The following is a 24365-nucleotide window of genomic DNA, read 5'->3' on the forward strand; positions in this document are numbered from 1 at the left end:
CAGAGTTTGGGCACATCGGGGTCCAATTACATAAAAAAAAGGGAGCTGTTAAGTTACAACATATTGTAACATAGTTTAATTTTCCTGCAAGATACTGGTTGGTGTTTGTTTTTTTTTCAGGACGACATCTGGGAGACCAACCTAGAGGGACTAACTGTCCGGGGACCCAAACTCAGAATGGACTCAGAGACTCGAGCATGGACAAGGAAAATGGACCCCAGTGGGCCCCTGGACAGGACAATACAATAAGGGAAAACGGACTTGAGATACCAAAGAATGGGAACTAAGTTACACGGCTACTCCACTGCAAAAGCTTTGATATTTTTCTGTATTGTTATTTTTACATTTTAAGATTATACTTTTTGATTTCGTTATAATCTCTGATATCGCAATCTGAAATGCCATAATCTTTGTTGCTTTTATGAATAATTTTAATCTGCTTATATACTGTCATGGATTGTAAACATATATGTTAACTGTATCTTGATGCAATAACGCTTTGGTTTATCTTACTCCCTATAAAGCAGTAGGAACCACACTTTGTGGACATATATTCGATCATAGGATGGAACCGGACCAAATTGGCCATAAAGGTCCTGAAATTAGACAATAATGGTAAGGCTAATTATTTGTATAAAACAGGGATTTCTTGCGTAGATTGGCTCAAGAGTGAGATTCCCTTAGGTCGTTCACTCTTTTTCCCCACCTTTACTGTAGGGTGGTTTTTTATTGAGTGGACGGCGGCTGACCTGCAGGTTCCCTACAGGATCATACAGACTTCATAGGTGAGAGAGACATGGAGGTTTCGCCATGTCAAGAGAGTGACGAGCTGTGTGACTGGAAGGAGGCCTGTAGGCAGGTTTTATCGTAGCAGAATTTGGTCTAATTACTACATAGATTTAGTTTATCTAGTCTAAAATAGTTTAAATAATGTGCGCATAGGGATGTAAATAGGATCTTAGTTAATTAGTTGTCTCGGAAATTGAGGATCTATAAACATTAGGACTTTTACTTACAGATAATGTCGAACAATGATGCTTTTGTTGACACGGGTCCGCAGATAGAGTCATTTGTTAAGACACATTTTCGAGATGTCATTTAATTTTTCGGGACTCTTAAGTAGTCCCGAAGGAGGGAATGTGTAGTGTCTGATGTTTACCACCTGTGCAAAGTTGCCTTGGGAAAATTATAAGAAGTCTGTTAATTGCCATCTGTGTAAGGGAGTTATGGGTATAAATCAGGACATTTTGAGAATAACATACTCCCCAGTAAGTTTGTCCAAGGATAGGCTCAAAATTACGCACACACCATGTCAGGGCTTTGTGTTTAGTGATGGGAACATGCAACATCTTCAAGGTCACTAAGAACAGGCAGATTCTACTTAACGAACACCACACCCTCAGTTAGTCAGAGATTTTGGGGAATCCAGGCTCTCCAGATCTGATGCATCAAATCTGTAATTCTGATACGGACCTGATTGACAATAAAAGGTTTCTGTGTTCGACCAAGTCTGTGTCAGCAGAGTTTTTCCGGCATCATTTACACACAGGCTCTTTGAGGACGACCATCTCCAATACACCACAGCTTTCTTAAGAAAAGACAGAGGGAGGCTGCTCTCATACAAAGCATCTGAAATTAAAGGGGAACTCCGGTATTTTTAAACCTGGACCTTATTTCTGGCATGAAATACGTTCATCTGCTCACCAAGAACATTTTGGTGAAAGTCGGCGTCCTTCGGAAGATATTTAGATCCCTCGAGATCCATATAATGTTTGTTATGTTTATGCATTTAGCAGTCGCTTTTATCCGAAGCGACTTACAAATGCTGCAGCACAGCTCATTCACTCCGGTAAGAACGTCCATCTTACTCAAAGTCGTCACGTTGTCAAAACTGATAAATATCCTGCCATGTTGCACAAAACTAGCAGCAGCAAACTCTGTGTGAAGTTAGCCGACTGTCACAGAGCACGGAGTAAATAAACTGTGCTGCAGGGGGGCGTGTGGATGAAGTGGTCCCAGTAGAGTGCCTGTGTAGAAATCCCTCCGTTAGCTCTCCTATAGCTGCAAGTAGCCACATAACAGCAGCTATGAGCTAACAGAGCTATGGTACACGTTCATTCATTCATTCTTCTTAAGGTATTGGTGAAATAAAGACAGATAATGTCTTATTCAGAGGCTGCATCGTCTAAGCCCCGTTCACTCCGTTATATGGATGTGGAGGAATCTAAATATCTTCCGAAGGACGCCGACTTTCACCAAACTGTTCTCGGTGAGTAGATGAACGTATTTCATGCCAGAAATAAGGTCCAGGTTTAAAAATACCGGAGTTCCCCTTTAAAGAGGGAACAGCTCCAACTGCCTGTGATCGAGCTTCAAACTGGGGAAATTTATGTATTTGAGCGTAAAAACTGCGAGTCAAGTATTTCCTGTCAGTTTGGTGTGTGGTAGTGTGACCTCTACCTCCCTCTAAAAACATGCTTTAAGGGTTATTGAGTATATTTTGTGCCCAAATAAAAGCTGTACCAGCAGTCTCAAAAACTGCTTCGAACAAGGCTGTGAAGAAAAGCCAGAGAAGAGATCAGAGATGCTGTAATCCTGTGGCTTTTGGACCAAAGGATGTCACAGATATTTCATTGAGAATTGAGTCAGTGTCTGGAAAAAGGGGTTTTTATTTGGGGCACCCTTGATTTAAGGGCCTTCATGTCAACCCGTCTTACCTCCATTTGAAGTAGATCAGTGTTGTATAGCACCATGAGCGTCATGCTGCATGCACCCCGCAGCATGACGCTCATGGTGCTATACAACACTGATCTTTATTTTAAAATTACACCTCAGCCGTCACCAGTTTCCAGACTTTCTCAGTAAGTTTTTGTAAGCTACAGAACTACAGATTTTAAATCAGATTTGTGCTCTACATCAGTGAAAACCTCTACATGTGAAGAAAAACCACAGAAGAAATGTGATTTACAGAATATTCCACCTCATCAGTCTCTTATTTAAAGTAACAGATTCAAAATGTTTCAAATGCACACATCAGAAATGTTCATGTTTGTGATGTTTTCTGTCTCTTCTGGCTGTTTCTGACTAGGACGAATGTCAAGTTAAATGTGAAAACAACATTTTTGGTGCCTTTTTAAATGTATGTGATAATTCTTGAAATAGTACAACACCTTCTAAGCAATTTCTATATGAGCCCTTATTTTATATTTATATACGAGTCCTTCCATTATTGTGCCCTTCTTTGTCTTCCTGAATGCAAATAGCAGCAAATGATTATCAGGAGTCATTGATTTCTTGCCACATACAGATATTTTTGGAGGCTCAGAGAGTAAAACTGTCCATGTGGTGGTTTCAGATGAACACACGGAGTCAAAGCCCTGAATTATATAGCCCATAATGGCCATAATAGACAGTGTTGAGTGCCAGTGCTCACAAGTTATGGCTCCTTCCTGCTTTATCTCTTTTTAAATCTCTTAGGGGTGCTCTACGAAGTGAGATTAATTGGTCAGCAAGATTTTATGAGCCTTGAGGTAGATTTTTCTGTCACAAAGGTGTCTTTCTCATTCTGACAACCTCCCCAACATGACCCCAGCTGCACAGCTGACCTGCTTGGAGGAGGTTGTCATGTAAATCAGCTATAAAAAGCATCCCGTCTTCTTCAGCTGACGATGTTCACTGACAGCGGTTTGCCACCAAATGAAGGTGTGCAGTCACAGGAGTCTAAACTTGATATGTTGCATTGTCAAAGAGTCTGTGGCCTTTCTGTTTGAAATCTTTATCTTAACCTGTGTGCCTGCCTGGGGTTTCTCGGATAGTTTGGTTTCACTCCAAAAACACAAATGCATGGTGCTTTGTCTCTTTTGTGTTGGCACAAACTGTCCAGGGTACCTTCCGTTCCAGGAGGAAGTCTGGATAAATGATCGCACGGGGAGTTCCTCCATTGAAGCTGTTGGGAAAGGGGCAGCAGTTTCAAAAGAGTAATTAACAACACGTTTGTCACCATCTCAAACAAATTTCCACCAATCAGATCAGCCAGTGCTGCAAAACAAGCCAATCAATACAAAGGACCAAGGTACCGTATTCTTCGGGCTATAAAGCGCATTAAATTAAACAAAACTCAGATAAGTCAAACTTTATTAAACTCACTTGTTGTACTGATAGCGGTGATTTTGAAATCCGCTTCGTAAGCATCTCTCTGAACAGGAGCCATTTTTGGGGCACCGGGTATAGAAAATTAATGAATAAATGCACACTACTCCGCGAAGCTCCTGACTTCGGTGGCAGTAATACTCAAACCATCGAGTGGCAACACCCATTCCGACATCCCGCCAGTCCGACAAGGCTTTCCGTATAAGGAAATGTGAGTTACTCAATAGGCGAGTCCCTTCTTTCTGTTCATGCATTTTACATGTTTTAACACATGTTTACAGATAAGCGTTATTAAGAACACAAAGTGTCGGCAACTGGAGGAGGAGAAGCAGACCGCGGTGGTTTTCAATCACACACTCCAATGCCACTTGTTTCAACTTTCGAACATTTAATGCAGGAAAAAAGGCTTAGAAACATGGACCGAAACGGCTCCATAATACACACAAAAATCCAAAAGAAACGAAAGAGCAACTAAACCGCACGAAGTGGTCAAAATTTGTGTTTTACGCATGACCCTGTGCGTCTGGCACATGCGTCTTTGGGCTCTCCCACGTTGGTTTGTGGATGAAAGCTATATGTTCAGCTCCCCTTACATGTAAAAACAATCTCTACATGACATTTACTCCCAGGTGTGACCAGTTAGGACCTTAAGATATCAACAGGCTGTATAAAGCCTTGCGCAACGGCTGTGTGTTTGTGCCAAATGCGCAAAGCCCATCCGCGCTTCCCAACATTGGAGCGAGTACTCTTAAATCACGTGAATAACATGAATAAACGTTTTTACTGCATTTTGTTGTCAAACTTTAGGGCGTATTTGCGCCGGTATATCATTAGTGCAAAATGTTTTGGGTAAAAAAAAAATAGGCTATTAAAAGGAACTGTTGGAAAGGCGGTATGTTAAAAAAAACAACATACCGTCATTTCGACCATAAGAGGAAAAACGTGTTTGAATGACGGGACGTTTGATAGAAAATTAAGTGTTGCCATTCCGACAATTGGAGGCTCGTGTCAGACTGGCGAGATGTCGGAATGTCAGCATGTAACCCAAACCATCAAGCGGTGCAGCTTTGTAGCTTGCCAAGGCCGTGCTAAAGCATTTTGGCAGATTTCTGAGCGCCGTGTACCACATAAAATCGGTTCTAGGTCAGAAAGCACAACCAGAATGAATTCATACATTTGGCGCACTGTCGATTTTTGAGAAAATGAAAGGATTTTAAGTAAATGGTAAATGGACTTGTACTTGTATAGCGCTTTTCTAGTCTAACTGACCACTCAAAGCGCTTCACTACATGCCACATTCACCCCACTCACACACACTCATACAGCACGTCTTAAGATTCATAACTACGTGCTTTTTCTAATCATTCACACACATTCATACCCCCAATGATACACTGGGGGGGCAACGTGGGGTTCAGTGTCTTGCCCAAGGACGCTTCGACATGTAGCCCGGGGAAGCCAGAGTCGAACCACCGACCTTCCTTATGGTCTGAAAAATATGGTAGGTGTCAAGCCTCCCAGTTCTCTTCACTTCATATACCCATAGTTTCCCCCGGCTGTCTTGTTCCTGCATCTTGTAGTGTGCCGTCGGATTTTTGTTCCGTCTTAAGTGTTTTTTGGTTTGTTCAAGTTTAGTTTTTGGGTATTCCAGTGCGGCTGGGATTTTCACTTCTATTCAAAATAAACCGTTTTAAGTTACCTCCTGGCTCCAGCTCCCTGCCTGCACCTGGGTCCTCCTTCCTCGCCTCCACTTCAAACCGTGACAGTAGGTTCTCTTGTGATTCGGCTCTGATAAATTTAGAAATAATCCAACAGTCCCAGGTGCCGTATTTCCTCAAATAAGAAACATGATTAATTTAAATGCCGGGCCTTAAGTGCTGGTCAGGCATGGAGGGAGAGAGAATAGAGCTCTGTAAATACGATGTGAAAAACCGAAGATGAAACATTTTCAGTCAGTCTAATCGGTTGAATGAAATATCCATGCTGTGTCCGGTAAGCTGTTACTTACAGTATGACTGCACATCTTTCTTTATAAACTCTCTGCTAAGCTAATTTGGCAGGTTCGCGACCTCATTTCTTCAACTTTCCGGCCCACAGGGAAGCATCTCTCCACAATCCCCCATAAAAGTTCAACTTTTCAACTTATTCGACACAAATTCTTGTGAGAGGAAAAACACGTGTGCTGGTTATAAAGCTACACGCTGGAAGTAATGGATTTCTGGCTGAGTCACATATCTAAATGAGGTATTCTATGTTAAGTCCCATCAATAACAACAAGAACTTGATATAAAGGCATGACGGTACTAAACGTTTGGCGTGAGGTGTTGAAATAAATCAGATGCTTTGGATCCCGTGTCCCGTATCTTCGTTTGATTCCTCGTGACTCTCCGGTGAAATCCCAGCTGACACCCTCTCAGCAGAGAGCACCACTTTGCCCAGAAAAAGCTACACTCAGCAGTGTAAGATCTTTTCTTACTTTCTTACTTCTTCTCCTTCAGAATGAGGCATCGCAGATGAAAATCTGCTGCTTTTTGATGTCGCCTCAAAGGATTTGTGCCTGTTGAAGTTAAAAAATTTCAGACATGTGCACAGTTTTTGCAGCCATTTGGAACTGCAAACCTACTGAGGTATGTGGTGCTATCTGAAGACATGAAATATCAGAGAAAAATGTGATTAAGATTCCTCAAACTGTAATAATCCTTTTAAATATTGTATTCTCTTTCAACATAATGATGCACAAGTTCCTCCACAAACACACCATTTTGGGAAATATGCTTTTATTGAACTTCTTATGACTCCTGGCATGTAATCCGTTCAGCACATCTATAAAAAAACTGTTTAAATTTGTTTACTGTGGGAGAGCAAAAAAATTAATTTAATGCACATAACAAATTTAGTCTCTTTATGGCTGGTAATTTCAATCAAATTTTGACTGAAGGTCTTGAAATCTGGTACAACTTTGGATGAACATATGATGCATTACCCCATGTTTTTATTTACTGACCAGTGTGAAAAACTGAGTCTATCCTGACAGCTTTCACAGGATATATGAGGGTAAATAGCAGCCAAATACTCTCGATTAACTGGTTATCACCAAAGGAAAACATTTGTCAGCTGCTCTGCAGTTTTCAGGTGTGTGTTAACCCGATGCCAAGGAGGAAAGACATCAGCAATGATCTTAGAGAAGCAGCTGTTGCTGCCCATCAATCTGGGAAGGGTTATAAGGCCATTTCCAAACTATCTGGAGTCCATCATTCTACAGAGAGAAAGATTATTCACAAGTGGAAAACATTCAGGACAGCTGTCAATCTTCCCAGGAGTGGACGTCCCAGCAAGTTCACCCCAAGGTGAAAAAGCCCAGAGCTACATCTCAGACTCTACAGGCCTCAGTTAGCATGCTAAAGGTTAAAGGTCATGACAGCACAATTAGAAAAAGACTGAACAAGGATGACTTGTTTGGAAGGGATGCAGGAGAAAACCTCTTCTCTCTAAAAAGAACATGGCAGCACAGCTTAGGTTTGCAAAGCTGCATCTGAACAAAGCACAAGACTTCTGGAACAATGTCCTTTGGACAGAGCAGACCAAAGTGGAGATGTTTGGTCATAATGCACAGCAGCACGTTTGGAGGAAACCAAACACAGCATGTCAGCACAAACACCTCATACCAGCTGTCAAGCACGGTGGTGGAGGGCTGATGATCTGGGCTTGTTCAGCAGCCACAGGACCTGGGCACCTTGCAGTCATTGAGTCCACCATGAACTCCTCTGGATACCAAAGTATTCTAGAGTCAAATGTGAGGCCATCTGTCCCACAGCTAAAGCTGGGCTGAAACTGGCTCATCCACAGGACAATGATCCCAACCGAAACAAAGTGTAAATATATAAATGCACAACTTTAATAGTATGGAGCAAATCTTTACTGCACTGACACAACAAACTTTCACCAAAGCCAGAAATGAAGCTTTACCTGCTTGTTGCACCATAGTTTTATCCTTATTCTCATGTGTTGATTTTTTTTGTTATAATTTTCATTATTAATGGTCATTAATAAACATCCACACTTGGCTTTGAGTTGAAGAGCTTTTTACCGAAAGGACAAACAGGAACATTCATAGCAGTGACCTCTGAGGGAAGGCCTTGAAATACTCCAGAATTTAAGAAGATATTCTTCAGTTTTCAATAAGGAAACTGTTTCTTTTCCTTCTTATAACCACCCTTTAAAATGTGCAAGTAAGACGGCCGTGCTTAATTTTTCATTCAGCACCAGTTTAATGATTTTCTACAAAGGTAGCAAAACCTACTACACATGAATGATTTATGGAGTACATAAATATACCTGTAAGAGGAGCAGACTGACGGGATACACAGTCAAAGAAAGCAAGAAGGGAAATAAGAAAGTTGGAAAAAAAACAAGGAGACTCAGCTAAGGACAATCAAGGACAAAAACAGGTTATTCACAAAGTTTTATGTGGCAGCAGAAAATGCTCCGTCGGCAGGATTTGACTCTTGGATGAACTGATGTACAGTACAGAGGGGTTTTTCATTGTCCACAGTAAGATACAGCTGCGTGATCGGCGTGTGCACAGAGCTCTGTGGAGCCTCGAGCTTTCATCCTTGGAACAGTTCACCTTTTATCCATGATCAAAGATGCTCAGATCTCCATTGTTTGACTTAAAGAGCAGCAACAGTGTAGATGTTCTTAATCACACATCTTTCTTTGACTTTCAGCTTCACTTTGGCTCGTGTGTGGCAAAGAATCACACATGTACAGATTATTCTCAGTACTGCTGCCACTACAGACGCACAGATGGAGCTATTTTATCCACAGCAATGAAATAATTCTCACGTTGATAAATGATGAATTCTGCAGTCTAATTTATATATTTGATCTCTCTTTCTCTGTCACACACATTTACCATCAACCCTGAACAAAAAAAAGAGAAATCAGAAGGTAAACGCTCTCATTACAACACATATTTTCACTCTTTAATGTTTGGAAATATATGCTAACTGCCATGAGACACACTGCACAGTGTGTTATTATGGGCAGAGGAGGAAAAGCGTTCAATAAATAAAACTAACAGAACATTTTAAAGCTTTTAAAGTACCACTTGTGCAAGGCATGGCGTTATCTATGTACATATGAGCCTGAAATATACACTGATATTGATAGAGGTTTAAATTTGTACACTATACACAGTGATGTGACTCGACTCGGTGCGTTTCACGTTATGAAAGCAGTTTAATTCTTTACGTGTGGAAATATCAGCTTCAGTTTGTGGTTTACAGTAAATGAAGTCATTTAGATACCTTCTTCCTTCTCTCAGTTGGCAATAATCTATTTCCTTCATGCATTATTAGCAATTTAAACTCCAGGTTTGAATTGCAAGCATGAAAATACACAAATGCTTTTGGCCACTTTCGGAGGAAAGCATTTTAATGTAGTGCCCGGATGAATCTGAGGTTCTTCCATTTAAACGTCCGTGACATTTTCTCTCTAAATACATTCTTTCACATACCAAGTTTCAATATTTGGCAAAAGGATGATTCAAGGTCATTTCAACCTGCTGTGTTTTTTTTTTTTCGATTAATGTGACCGTTGAGGCTCTGTGGATCATGCTAACCTGTGTCTCTGCACCTCTGATGAAGAAATTTGGAGAAAAGAGGAGCAAGAGACTGTATTAAGAGTGTTTTGAGCTTTAGGACGGTTGAATATTTCCTTTTGTTGGGAAAGAGGATCAGCAGCATAATCACATCTGTGTGTGGGCAGGAATGGAATCAGAGTCCAACATCTCTAAAGCTGTCTTTAAAAATGTTCAGTACCTAATTTGTTTAATCTGTGCAAGTCAGCGAACTCTGAAAAGAAAAACAAGCAAGTGTTGTGGAACTAAGTGTTGTGTGGAAGTGCCACCGTAAAGGAGAAACCTTTTTTTTAAGGAGATTAGCGTCGAGAGGACGATAAACCTCCGCATTGTTTCACTTAATGACCTGAGAGTAAGCAGGTCGCCGCTTTTCTCTAAAGCACAAAACTGTGGCAGTTGTTTTGGTCAAGCAAAATGAGCCAAAAGAGTTCAATACTGAGCACAATTTTACTGCCGTTATGTTTAGTCCTGATAGCCAGGTTAATTTTTGATTGAAATTCTTTAATTGGCAAGTTTAAACAAGTGTAGCTGGTAGGGGAACAAATCTTAGTTGTCAACAGACAAAACTGCAGCCACAGCGAAGGAAACGCAACAATCAATGTGAATTTAAAAATGATATCAAAGAATGAAGTGTTTTTGTTGAATTCGTCAGGTAAAACTGATCATTTTGAGAAGGAAGAGCTTCATCACTGCGTAAAGGGAGAGGAATGAGGGATGGTTTTACTATGGAGACATGAAAGCAGGTGAAAAAATCCTTTAGCACATGTTTAAGAAAGCAAAAGTGAATTAAACTCGGATGTTACACAGTGTTGGCTCTCTGTTATCCAACACCAGTTCTGTGTATTTTGCCGTGTCTACAGTCAGTGGAAGTGGAAAGCAACGTACATTCAGAAGCAGTAACGGCTGAAGGAGGACCGGCTGTTCTTAAACATGCTCTGACTTGGACTTTTTTAAACAGGATCTGGACCAAATAATGCGGACATTTGCCCCCCAGTGTGCTGCTTCTCTGGAAAACATAAAAGAAAAACCTTCAACACTGCCGTGGACTTGTGAAAAGACGACACCTCCAACCTCCAAACGTAGATTTGCTTGCTGGTTGATAACAACTTAACTTGAGCAGGAAAAGACAAGCTGACTGAAAATGTTGCTTTATAAAGAGCTGTTAATAGAAAGTAAGGCTCATCTGAAATCTAAATGTCAGTGTTGTCAATATTCTTTTTGAATATAATTGGCTGTTTAAAATGAGACGTCACGGTTGAAGGGATAATGCTCTGTCAGCTGCCTGATCTCTGTCAGCCTAATTTCTGTTATTAATGAATAAAAAACCCACTTTGTTTCCATAAACAATTAAAAGAACAGTGTGTTTTTCAGTAGTCTTCAGGAATAGTTCTCCACGCTTCTTGAAGGACATCCCAAAGCTCTTCTTTGGATGTGGGCTGCCTTTTGTTCCGTTCTCTGTCAGATGATCCCACACTGCTTCAATAATGTTGAGGTCCGGGCTCTGGGGAGGATTCATCCCTCCATAAGACCTGTTGCCACTGATTTTCAGTCCACTTCTTGTGTCATTTGGCATAGCTCAGCCTTTTCTCCCTGTTTCCCTTCCTTAAGAATGGCTTCTTGACAGCCACCCTTCCATGGAGACCATTTCTGATGAGGCTTGGGCCAACAGTAGATGGATCAGCTGAAGGTCCAGATGCATCTCTCAGGTCCTGTCAGGTCTTTGCTGGATTTTTTCCTCTTTCTTAAGGACATCACTTTCAGATCCTGTTCATCTGCTGTAGATAGTTTTTTAGGCCTGACACTTCTTCTTTTGTCCTCCACTTGTCCAGTTTCCTCAAATGTTTTAAGGACACACTGCACACCATGCTGAGATATGCTAGGTTTTCAGCTAATAGCTCTTTGGGAATCACCTTGTTGCTGCAGAAATCCTATTTTCTGTCTGTCAAACTGTGTTATCTTTGCTGTTTTTCATAGATGCAACTAAAGAAATGGGAACAAATGATGTGTCTTTGTGACAGGCTGCTGGTAACAAAGTGCCTAAAGATCCAGTTTAAAATGGCTTCTTTGCTAAGTTGTCTGTTCTGTGTCGACACAACACTGGTTCATCCCTTGAGTTAGGAGCCTTTTTTCTGCCTGAATGCTTCATAGGTCAGAGTTAAGTGGTCTAATTGTGCACTGTACTGCGTGTTTGACTGAACACTGAAATCCTCTCAGTTGAGAATGAGCAAAAGTGTTGCAGAAAAAAAGCAATAAACAGCTTTGTTTTATGCGTTGTTGTGGCCTCTGTGTGCAGCAATAACACAGAATATACTGTCCCACTAATGGAACAATGATGCATTGTGTTTCGGATTGTCTCCTTTTCCTTTGCCATCCTTCCTGTCCAATTTAAGCTCTTTGTCAGCACACTGAGGATATGTACAGTCTCAAATGCAGTCCTGGAAAATAATACCCCACTCTTCTCTGGTCAATAATGTTACATTTACACTGCAGCGTTATTGAGCACCACTCTAAAATAGGATTTGTCTCAACTACAGAACTTCTCATAACAGAGATTTCATGAGTTTTCTTTGTGTTTTAGAACACCTCGGTGCAGGAAATCTCATCTGAGCAAGTCATATTCCCATTAAACAATGCTGGTTTATGATGATTGAGCGCGCTGTGCTGCACGCCCAGATTCATACAAACACATCCTGTATAAACTCTGTGTGTAGCGTATTGTGATTTACTCAGATTTTGCCTCCAGTTACTACATCTCATCTGAGCTCCTTAGAGAGAGTTCTCAGATTGCTTCCCCTTGGTGAGTCAGCCATTGAGGCTTCTAATTGCTAATTCTGTCAGTTTAATTAAAGTTCAAACTACAGCAGCCTCTTTAAACCATCCAAGCATATCTCTGGGTGAAGTCCTTCATATATATATATATATATATTTATCCATACTGTATGTAACTTTTAAAACAAGGGTCAGAATGTAAAAATTTATTTTTCTTGAGTTTCCACGTGAAACAAAAAGAAAAGCAGCACCATATCTCACTGTTGAATGTGACGCCGTTGGTTCATTTAATGAACTCCGCACAGGGACAGTAAACTGGCTCCATCAGCTCTTCAGGTGAATCTCAGCTCTCTTTGGATTTCTTTGACAGTTTTTATTACATTTTATCTTCTTTTCAAGTTGGCATTTGTACACATCATAGCATATCTTTTCAAATGAGCCCAGTTTTGATTTATTTCTCATGAAGAAGCAAAAGTAAGCCTGTCGCCTCTTCCTTTGTACGTTCCACTCGCTGCTCAACCAGTGGATTTAATCCCGACCGCCCGCATCGCTCATTGTGAAGCTGATGTTCTTGTATTCTCCTGTTTCAACAATAAAACCAATGGTGGTGACTATCTCTTATAGCTGTTTTTCCAGCAGCATTCTCAACTCTTTTTTGCCACACAGGCCCTTGAATACGTTCCTGAATACATTGTCCACGGTGACAAAGCTCTAGAAAGACAGCTTCCTCAACCCCTCAGTCCTCGAATAGGCAAAACATTGTTTTGCTTTCCATGAGTGCTCATCTCACTGTCTGTTTTTAATCTAATTTCCATTTTTGATCCTGGGCCAAACAGAAACAAGTGTTGCCTGTTGCCACTAAGAATAACAAGCAGCTTTAGCGAGTCTGCAGGGCCAAACTATCCCCCCTGAAGCATGAAATCCACTTGACATGTGACGGGGGAAGGTATTGGTTCCTTGCTGTAGGGCTGAAAAGAAGGATGCCAAAGAGGAACCTCAAAGGATTTCATACCTGAACAAGCAACAAATAAAAACAATCGTAGTACAATCTGACTCAAGTTCAACTGCAGCTCGACGCTGTCTGTAGTCGGGAAACACTGCTGTGTCTTCTTGGTGAATAATGAGTACATAACAAAAATAAACTATTAGTTTAATCAAACCTCCTCCTGTTATATGGTACGCTTAGAGCATTAAAGGAGAATTGCAACTGGGTTTCTTTTAACTTGCAAATGAAATCTGAGGCGACTTTTGAAAAAGTTAGGATTAGTAGTTGGTTTGAAGCAAAAACGCTGCCCTCCGAGTGTCACCAGAGGATGCTGCTACACAGTCCTAGTTACAGCAGTCGTTGGTGATTGTAAGTGAGTAGAAGAACAAATGTCAAGGAAAAACCAACAACAACTGTGGTGGACATCCACAGGAGAAAAACAGAAAGAGCTCTTCCGCAGGAATAGCTTTCATCTCTGTAAATATCTGGGATGTTATATCTTGGATGATGCCGATGAGCCATGTCAGTAGCTCTAATGTGCATAAAGTCTCCTTCCAAACAGGCAAAAACCACTTAAAGTGAGCGTTTTTCACCATTTGTCACTCACGTTTCTTGACTGCAAATCAATGTTTTAATTTCTGCTATTGAGACTATAGCTTTGCAGATGTTCCCTTCACTGTCTGTAATTAGTGCTTAGGGCTTATGGTCTGACAGCAAATGTTAAATATGAACTAATTAGGCTAATGGCCTTCATATTCCCAATTCTAATGATTTTCAGAGAAAGCTGAACCATCTAAAGCATATTCAGTGTTCAGCTGAACCTGCACACTTAGGCAAGACTTTAAGAGCAATTAATAGCTTCGTTTATAGGAGGAGAGATGTTAATCGCAGCAGTTTTCTTATTGCTTTTTCTTGTTCTTGACATTTTTTCCCAGTAATTCCCCAATTAAGGGGAGTATCTGTTCACTGTACTGTTGTGAGGCAGGGTTCTTAAAAGACTCAGTTCATGAATTCTTGACAAGAATTAAACCACACATACGTGGAGGTCTAACATTTACCTAATGAATAAGACCAACCTGTATCCAAACATACATCTCACAGTTATCTGGGCTCTGAATACAGCAGTTTTAGGGCTTATTTGTCCCTTCTTCTTCCCAATGGAACGTATAGAAATTAAACAAGGCCCTTAAAGCAGCTAAGTTGGGCATAAATCACAGAAACTAGAAACATTAGATTCAAGTTCAAGTCCACCTTGAGATAGCAGTTGTTTCACTTCCTTATTCACCGTTTTCTTTAGAATTTACAGATATAGGTTAGGCAGTATGGATGTTCCATCTTTCTTTCTTTTACTGCAGATTGTATCTTCTTGCTGTGATTAGTGTATAATTTAATTAATTCAGCAGACATTTTCATTCAAAGCAACTCAGAAGGGAGAAGTTTAGAGGAATAAAGAGTGGTTACTGCACTGAATGAGTTAGCATCCAGATGGGGTTTGAAAAAAGTTACAGGGTTATAGTTAAAATAAAGAAATAAACTGTGCTGTACTACACCATGTGATGGAAAACGTCTTGGTTAGGTTTAAGAGGACATCATGGTTGGGTCTGTGGGTTCATTATGTGTGACATCCAGTAACATCTACTGGCATAAACTTGACAGAGAGGCAGCGTTGGCCTTTTCTTCCAAGGAAGTTGAAAAAGGTCATTGGTGACAAAAACACAAAAGGCCTCCAGAACCAGTTTTTGGGGGGTATCATTTTGAGCTACAGTCGTTATGTGGTAATGCAACCTAATGCATCGATAATTAACTCTTTTCTTCTAAGGCAACAAAAGCAAAACTAGGCTCATTTTGGGTGGGATCAGGATGCCGAAAGATCCCTCTAAATATTCCACACTGGAACCTGAAAATGCACTGATTCATGTTAAGCTAAAGTCCTCGCTCGGCTTTGATTCGTTACGCCAAGAGGTCACGACAAAACAGCAGTATGGGTTAACTTTTGCTCACCATCCGGATCACATCAAACACGTTTGATGTATAGGAATTAAAATCCAGGAGCTTAAGATCTCAGAGGAGATGAGCGGAGCAGTTGCTAATGAGCTATAAACACCGTAGTCCTTAAAGCTTGTGTTAGCAGGCTATACTAGCTAAAATGCAACCGACTGTCACATGGTGCTGAATAGTGCAATTTTCTATTTTAAATTAATTCATCATTTTCTTTTTTTTCTGACTCACACCTTCTCAAATATTGCTAAGTTAAAGAAAACTTTGACTGAAATTCAGTCAGCCTCCGTTATTGCACGGTAAAGACATTTGTTTGCAGATACACAATTTATCATTTGGGGAGCTGCTAGGATGCAAAACTACAACTGACCATTAAGAACAAATAGCATTAGGGCCTAGCTGAAGCACCACATTAAACTATGTTTCACTTATTGGTAATCATGTTTTAATCTTGTAGACAGAGTGTTTGCCCACCTAAAGTTTGTATGCATGGTTGAGGCATAAATTGGCTGTACTGATGAAAACGAGGTGCAGTGGAAACAAGAAATAAAAGTCCACTGGGGATTTGGAAAAGTGCAACAAAGCCTCATAATAAACCTTATTCAAACCCTTTACCAGTACGCTTACATAACATTTTTGTATGTTTGAAGTTCAGCCGGTGTCTCTTCAATCCGGTCATCTCACTGCACCATCCTGTGCTGCAGAGCTTCATTGGTCAACCAACTCGAAATGTCACTGCATTGAGTCTCTACTAGTGGTGTAAAGCCTTTAAATGCAAGTATTTGTGGTGGCTTTGTTATTATATTTTTCTATTACAGTCAGGAAGATGGACTCCTCCTTGAACTGTCTCATGCAAGCTAATAACAACTAGATTTACGAAGATAAGGAATGAAGACAGATGACGTGGGGCTCCTGTATCCATCTGTTAAACTATGTATGTGTTTGGAGGCTTGACTGTACAGAAGTTATGTATCTCTGCATGAATTTTGAGTGAGTGTGCGACAGAAAAACGAATTAAAAGGCAGAGAATATGCATGAACCGGAGCAGCAGTTTAGAGATATGTTATCAAAAGAACTGTCGGGCGTCTGAGCATGCAGTTAGAAATATTCAACCTCTGGCAGAGCGGAGGAAGAAGCAGTGGAAAGTCTATGGACTCGTGGAAAAAAAACCAAACAAAAAAAAAAAAACCAGAAAGTTTATATCTATTTACACTAGTCCCATTTCTTTGGGGTAGTTACACCCAAAACAACAACAGCAGCACAGGAGACAGTAGCATGAGAAGGTGGAGATCGCCTGCCAGATGGTCTGCGCTCCCTCTTAGAGACTCCTGGTTGATCTCCTCCTTGTTCGGAGAGCCGTGGGGGGAGACAGAATCTGCTGGATGGCTGTTCCGGTTGGCGCACATGTCATAAAGGTTTCCAGAGAACTGCATCTTCTTTGACTCCTGGCGTAGAGACTCCCAGACGGCCGCCGCCTCCTCTGGACAGCCAGCCATCGCCACGTTGGCACAATCATGGAACTCATCCCATGACCTGCAGACACAAAGGACAGAAGGACGGACGGGACGTGACACCAGAATCAGATTTTCATTTCAAAGTTTCACTGTTTCACATCTCAGTACGGCTGTTTAGCACTGAAACAGTAAAAATATTCATAAACAATGTGAAAAACATTCAGTTTTGACATATTTGAGCAAGCAAATATTTGACCCTTTTTAAAGGGGAGCTCCGGTATTTTTAAACCTTATTTCTGGCATGAAATACGTTCATCTACTCACTGAGAACAGTTTGGTGAAAGTCGGCGTCCTTCGGAAGATATTTAGATTCCCCGAGATCCATATAACGGAGTGAACGGGGCTTAGAGGATGCAGCCTCTAAATAAGGCATTATCTGTCTTTATTTCACCAATGCTTTAAGAAGAATGAATGAATGAACGTGTGCTATAGCTCTGTTAGCTCATAGCTGCTGTTATGTGGCTACTTGCAGCTATAGGAGAGCTAACGGAGGGATTTCTACACAGGCACTCTACTGGGACCACTTCATCCGGAGTGGTCCCAGAGCTATAGCACACGTTCATTCATTCATTCTTCTTAAAGTATTGGTGAAATAAAGACAGATAATGCCTTATTTAGAGGCTGCATCGTCTAAGCCCCGTTCACTCTGTTATATGGATCTCGAGGAATCTAAATCAAAATATTTCTAACAAAGCAGTGTGTAGCGACTGTGTGAGTGAACGGGTGAATGTGGCATGTAGTGTGAAAGCTCTTTGAGTGGTCAGACCAGAAAAGTGATATACAAGTACAGTCCATTTACCATTTAAGAAAGTGTGAATCAATAACTACCTTCTCATAATGGCTGCAGTTTCTTACAAACCATTGGGTGGTAATGAGCTCATACTGGAAGAACTTACAGTTGCTCACTTCCCAGTTGAGCAGCCATAAAGATCCCGGTTCTTATCCCAATAGATCTTTTTTTCTAACACCTCTAATGCAGTCAGACCACAGACTGGAAATAAAGATGGATGACTGTTGACGGAGACGTAGTGGTGAGGTCTGGCAACCAATGAGACAACCTGCATCACTAATCATTTATTAAAGTATTATAAGTGTAATCTAACTTTTTCCCTCTGATTGAGCAGAGTGGTCCAATTTATTTTAACTATCCATTGCAGGTTGGATAAGCTTAAACCTGTTTTTACTTGTGCCAGCACATCACAAGTCCATTTGACTTGTATCTACTCCCAGTCTGCCTGGTTACACTTGGAAATGATGGCTTTACTCCACATGGTGCACTCCAGTCTTTGCGAATAAATCTTTTTGTGTCTATTGTGTCAAATCCTCAGGAAGGACTTTCATTTGGTGAAAATGTCAGTATCCAGGGAAGTAAAATCAGCGTGAACCTTTTTATTCTTGTGACTCTGCTGTCAGCAGCGACCCCCTAGTGTGATAGGAAGGGTCTGCATTCCTCAGATCAGGGCACTGTGACAGCAATCTGAAGTTTCTAAACCCAGATTCAGCTGAAAAAAAAGTCTGATTGCACAAGATGCATCATTCTTCAAAATGTACGTTCATTTCAACGGTGATAACAACACGGCTGTGAGTGAAGCGCCCTCCAGCCTTTTACTATTGAACCTGAATGCTCAGAGCTGGGAACCAGAACAGCTCAGAACAAAGAGGTCTGCATGTTCTCCATGTGTGGCTTCTCTCCGGGTACTTTGGCTTCCTCCCACAGCCCTAAAACATGCATGTTAGATTATTTGGTGAATGGACTGTAGGAGTGAAAGTGAGTTGTATCTGTTGGTCTGCGATGGACTGGCAACCTGTCCAAGGTGTGTCCTGCCCCTCGCCCCAATGGCAGCTGGGAAAGGCTCAAAGCTGGACCACACATCTGCTCCTTAAAACTGGTGTTTAAATGAATAACAGCAGATCTGAGTCTCGTGTTTCAGAGCGAGGGGGGGGGAGTGTTGCTTTCTTGCTCACACTCTCATTACTTTCATATCGTGTCCTGTTTTGTAGCCTTCATGTTCACTTTCCTTCAGATTCCCTCCCACTGGCAACATGTTCCCAGATTACCTGATGCTCCACCTTCCCCTCTCACAGAGCCAAATCATCTTAGCCGTGGTAGCGGTCTGATGTTTCTTCCAGGTGCTTCTAAATGTGTTGAGACCTTGCTTGTAAAATGGTTTCCTACCTTCTGCTACAGTCACTGCGGTTGCATGCGGACAATCGGATCGGATTAATGGCTAAATTACAATAAGACTGAGTTATTCAGTTCCTGTAGACACCTTAATCTGACAAGAAATCGAATCGCGACAGTTTGATGGGTCGTAGCTCAACACATTGTTATTAAAACAGTTTTTGGACCCTAAAACCTGAGTTTAAAACTTGATGGATAATTCCCAGTGGCTTTTATAGTAGGAATTTCTCTGCCACAAAGATTCGTCATACTCAAAAAAGGACAAAATTTAATATTTAAAGTGGATCAGAACAGATTATCTGTGTGAGTCATTTCATACCAGCTCACCTAGTATCAAAGTAGGTGGATCACATGTTGTGATGCTGCTTTATAAACTTATCCATCTGTCTCTGCTTTCTCCCCAAGCATTCCCACTCTCTTCCTCTCATTAACTCCGCTCAGACACCATTTATCTCACACGTTTGTGATGGGAGGAAGAAATAGCAGCTAATTATAGTCAGTATGCTGCAGATGAGGAGCTTTATGGTCAATGGAATGAAAAATATCGTCTTTGTGTCTGCTCTTGCACGCCCATGTCTTTTTTCCCTCCTGCATCTTGTCAAAAGATGTTTCAAATGTCTGTTTTGCTGATGGATACGACACAGCAAAGACTCACTTTCAGTCTAACTCAGCTTGACTTTCGCTCTCAAAACAGCAAAGATCAGCAGATGGTCTCCTGGCAATGAACACCAGAAGTCAAGGGAGCAAACAAACAGGTGGAGTTTGATTTACTAAGTGAAAGTACTAATGCCGCACTGTCACTGCATCTTCATCAGCTATTTTCAAGCAGCCCGTTTAAATCTTCATTCAAGCACACACAGAAACACATGCTTGGCAGTCGAGGAGATCGGTGGCCTTGGTTCCCGTTGTTTGAAGCATAATTGACTTTTGAAACTATTGTGATGGATGAACTGATTGGCTGGGGCGATCAATAAGTCAGTCTTAGAGGTTTAGTTGAAGGTGGTGTTCCTTTGACTACGTGGACGTGACAGAGAGAGACTAGCTGAGACTTGATGAGTCACAAATAGGACATCAGCAGTGAGCCTAAGGATATTTCTTTGCAGTAATATCCTTAACGACATGCGCTGACTTAGACGACATTATATATCTGAGCAGTACATTTCATACCTGTCGGATACATTAATAGTTGTATTCTGATATACATTCATGTGGGCTTTGCAATGAGAGAGTGAGGTGAATGGAGCATCAAATACCTGATTTGTGATGTTGCAGCGCTGACTAAAGCCACACAAGCTGAAACTTAAAGACTTTCAGCAGTTTTCATTCTGCCTGACGAGTCTGTGCTTAAAGATGTAGAAAAAAACCGAGAACAGTTTGGTGAAATTCGGCGTCCTTCGGAAGATAGCCGCCAATAACAACAACACAGCAGCTATGAGCTAACAGAGCTACAGTACACGTTCATTCATTCATTCTTCTTAAAGTATTGGTGAAATAAAGACAGATAATGCCTTATTTAGAGGCTGTATCCTCTAAGCCCCGTTCACTCCGTTATATGGATCTCGAGTTATCTAAATATCTTCTGAAGGACGTCGACTTTCCCCAAACTGTTCTCCGTGAGTAGATGAACGTATTTCATGCCAGAAATAAGGTCTAGGTTTAAAGTACCGGAGTTCCCCTTTAAAAGGTGAGGCTGGCACCATATTCTAAACTTGCCTTTGGTTTCTAAATAAAACGGAACTGATCAGTAAAGATAATGAATGACATATTTGGATTTCTGTTTGTTAGATAAAGGTTCAAACTAATTCTTTTTTCTGCAACTTTTCTGGAACAAAGTTAGGGAATAACTCATAATAGCAGCACATTTGAGCAGCAACTAGACTGTGACAGCAAAAAAAATGTGAGAAGACATCAAAATGGGACAAAAATCTAAAAACTGCTGTCGTCATTTAGCAGCCTGGTGGTAGAAGGAATAAAATAATTTAAAGAACTGTTTTCCTAACCACCCCCCTGAGGGGATCAAAGTAAATTTGTAGGATGATATAGTAAGTATAATATAATACATACCTTTGCAGTTTTTAAAGCCACATGTGGTTTAATCAAGGGAAAAACTGTCCGCTGAAGATGTTTTTCTTATTTTTCAGATATATTAATTACATGTGGGACTAATTAAAACTTTAAATAATTTCCAACCAAGTCTAATGTACTGCACACCAGTTATCTGCATCTGGTCACATATTGTCTTAATCAGAAACACTTTCGTTTCATGTAAAAAGGAAAACAGGTGAAATGCTGTCATCACTTATCCCGGTTGCTTTAATTGCCTCTGTACTCTAAGTCAGTCGCACGATGGCCCTCAACAGAACAAGTTCTGTTTTATTTGCGGCTCAGTAAGCAGGAGAGGAGACAGTTGTTTGAAATGCAGCTCCTGGAAGAGCCTTCTTTTCTTTTTTATTCAATAAAGAACTGAATGAAAGTGATATGTTTCATTTCCCAAACGTCAGGGCAGCTTGTGAAAAAATGCCTTGTTTTTCATAAACACTGCAAAGAGATTATATCAGTAAGTCCAGCTGCCTCTACGTGCTGCACTTTGATTTAGATTTGCAGCTGCTAAAGGAATTGTTCATAAGAATATAATTCAGACAAAACAGGAGAGATGGGACGCTTCCCGTCGTTGGACTCTCGTGTTCTGATTCCCTGTCGGCTCGTATCGTTAAGTTTCACAAAGTGTGGCTGTAAATTTGAACTATAATGATCCCCAGAAACAGAAGTCTTCCATCGTTCAACATAGAAAAACATCTTCTAATGTCTTTCTTTACTGGGTCTCGATGAGGTCTGTCGGTCGTCTGTCTCCGATCATACTTTAAGTGCAGAGATGCACACACACACACTGAGACTTTTATTTTCCTCTGACAAACACATCTGCTGTCTTTCCCGTCAAACACAAACATCGTTTCTTTAAATCCATCTTTGCACGGTGCGAACACACATACCTGCGCCCCCTCATGTTCATCTTCATAAAATTAACAACAGCCAGCAGACCTGGCTTCCCTCGACGAGTCTGCATGTGTGTTGGCTTTTGTCCAGGAGTTAAACGCTCCGGTGCTCCACTCCAACATGAAGGGCTGCAGGAGGAGCAGCTGATGGAGGGGAGGTTGGGGGTTAAAGAGCAGCATCTGGCTGTTGTCTGTGTACCTGTGCATAGGTATGTGTCTGTCTGGGAGATACCCAGAGGATGACAAAGTCATGAATAGGAAGTGAGGGCATCTCGCACAGCTTTTTTTCTATCTTGGTCTCAGTTTGTGTGTTTCCCTGGAGTGTGTGTGTGGGTCTCTGCAAACAGACACAGCTGGTGCAGAGACAGCAGAAACACAGTGAGGACACTGACAGACAACCAGCTGCTCTCACAGTAATAACAACCTCCTGAGACAACGTCTGCTGCTAACGTGCTGCTGCTGACATTCGAAAAGCTTCACACCCTAACTTTACTTGCCGCTGTTTTTGGTGGTGGATCATCTCAAGGATTCGGGTTCAACGTAAAGTTGCTGAAATTAAAAGACAGTATGTGGCACATTTAGCCGCACAATGTTGTTTCAGGAATTATGAGATGATACAGCGCGAGAGAAGAGAAAATTAAATGTCAGAGAACGCAAACAACAAAACTGTACAGCGTGTTCGACTTCAGAGAGACGATCTGTACCCTGAAAGAAACATTCATCTGAGAGGGCAGGATTAGAGCAGAGTTTAAACTGTGGGTGTCAGTATCTACATGGGAGCACAGAAAGGTTTTTATGTCTGCTAAACGTGACACTGTTGCAGTATTTCTCCTAATAAGAAACCCTCTGAGGCAGTAACACAGTAAATATGAGATGAGGTCACATTGTGGGAGCCTAAACACGGGCTCAGAAAAGGTTGGAGCCATTATCAGAATAATGCAGACGGGAGAAAAGGTGTAGACGCTGCTTTAATATGCAAGCAGGGAGCAGCTATGATAAAGGATGATTCAGTAACCTGTAGCCATGTCACACAGGAACACTGGGGAACTGTTTGGTACAAACTTTTTCCACTTTTGCAGTTTCAAACATGCTTCAAAGCAAAAGATTTTCTGCTGCAGATGCACTCTCACATCTCTAAATGCAGTGGAAGGAAACGTCTGTCTGTAGCGCACAGGAGGCAGAATGTGATGCAGAAACGATGCTGAGGAAGTCACTGTGTTGTGACACATTGTGTCACAATGTGTGCAGAATAGCAGATGAGGCTCCTTATTGCGCATCAGTAGATGTGAATCTGAATGTGCCAACAATGGAACAGAGCGAGTGTAAAGTACAGGTCAGAGGAAAGAAGAATGAAGCCGAAACTCCTACTGATGCTGCAGACATTTGAGTTTTCTAGAACATTTCTGGACTCTAGTTCATGTGTGAAAAAGGCTTGATATCAGTTAAACTGACACAGCAAAGTTTTCTACAGTTTTTCTGTGCAGATATCATGCGGCTGCACATGAGACTGCTGTTGGAAAGGTATTATTCTGTGATTTGGTTCACGCTACAGTTCAGTGAACAAACTGACAACAACTGACCATTAGAAAGAATAAAAACTGATCAATATCTTCTGGACAAAAATAGTCTTTTCAGCCAAACAAATAGTTTATTTAAAGGGGAACTCCGGTATTTTTAAACCTGGACCTTATTTCTGGCATGAAATACGTTCATCTACTCACGGAGAACAGTTTGGTGAAAGTCGGCGTCCTTCGGAAGATATATAGATAACTCGAGATCCATATAACGGAGTGAACGGGGCTTAGAGGATGCAGCCTCTAAATAAGGCATTATCTGTCTTTATTTCACCAATACTTTAAGAAGAATGAATGACTGAACGTGTACTAAAGTGGACGACATCTTTGAGTACGATGGACGTTCTTACCGGAGTGAATGAGCTGTGCTGCAGCGGTGGGAGTCGAACAGGTGAATAGTTTAAAAGTAGCTACAAGCTTCACAAATTCTACATTTGTTTGGTATGAAAACATCTTTGATGGTTTAAAAGGATAGCCACCCTTCTTTGTTTGATTAACACCTCACTTGAGCCTATAGTAGCCTCCATTCTGTGTGCAGAGGCTACAAAATGAGCCAATAA

General features: G+C 41.1%; 1 protein-coding gene across 1 annotated transcript in view; it reads right to left on the minus strand.

Annotated features, from left to right (window-relative positions):
* Positions 1-11701: 11701 nt before the first annotated feature.
* Positions 11702-24365, minus strand: part of nrn1la (neuritin 1-like a) — a 72275-nt gene continuing 59611 nt past the window's right edge. Inside the window, exon 3 of the mRNA XM_072386683.1 lies at positions 11702-17075. Coding sequence (XP_072242784.1) covers positions 16778-17075 — 298 coding nt within the window. The 3' untranslated portion in view covers positions 11702-16777. The remainder of the gene's footprint in view (positions 17076-24365) is intronic.

This window comes from Leuresthes tenuis, unplaced genomic scaffold (genome assembly GCF_036924035.1).
Source record: "Leuresthes tenuis unplaced genomic scaffold, fLeuTen1.0.hap1 SCAF_5, whole genome shotgun sequence".
In the NCBI taxonomy this organism is placed as follows: domain Eukaryota; kingdom Metazoa; phylum Chordata; class Actinopteri; order Atheriniformes; family Atherinopsidae; genus Leuresthes; species Leuresthes tenuis.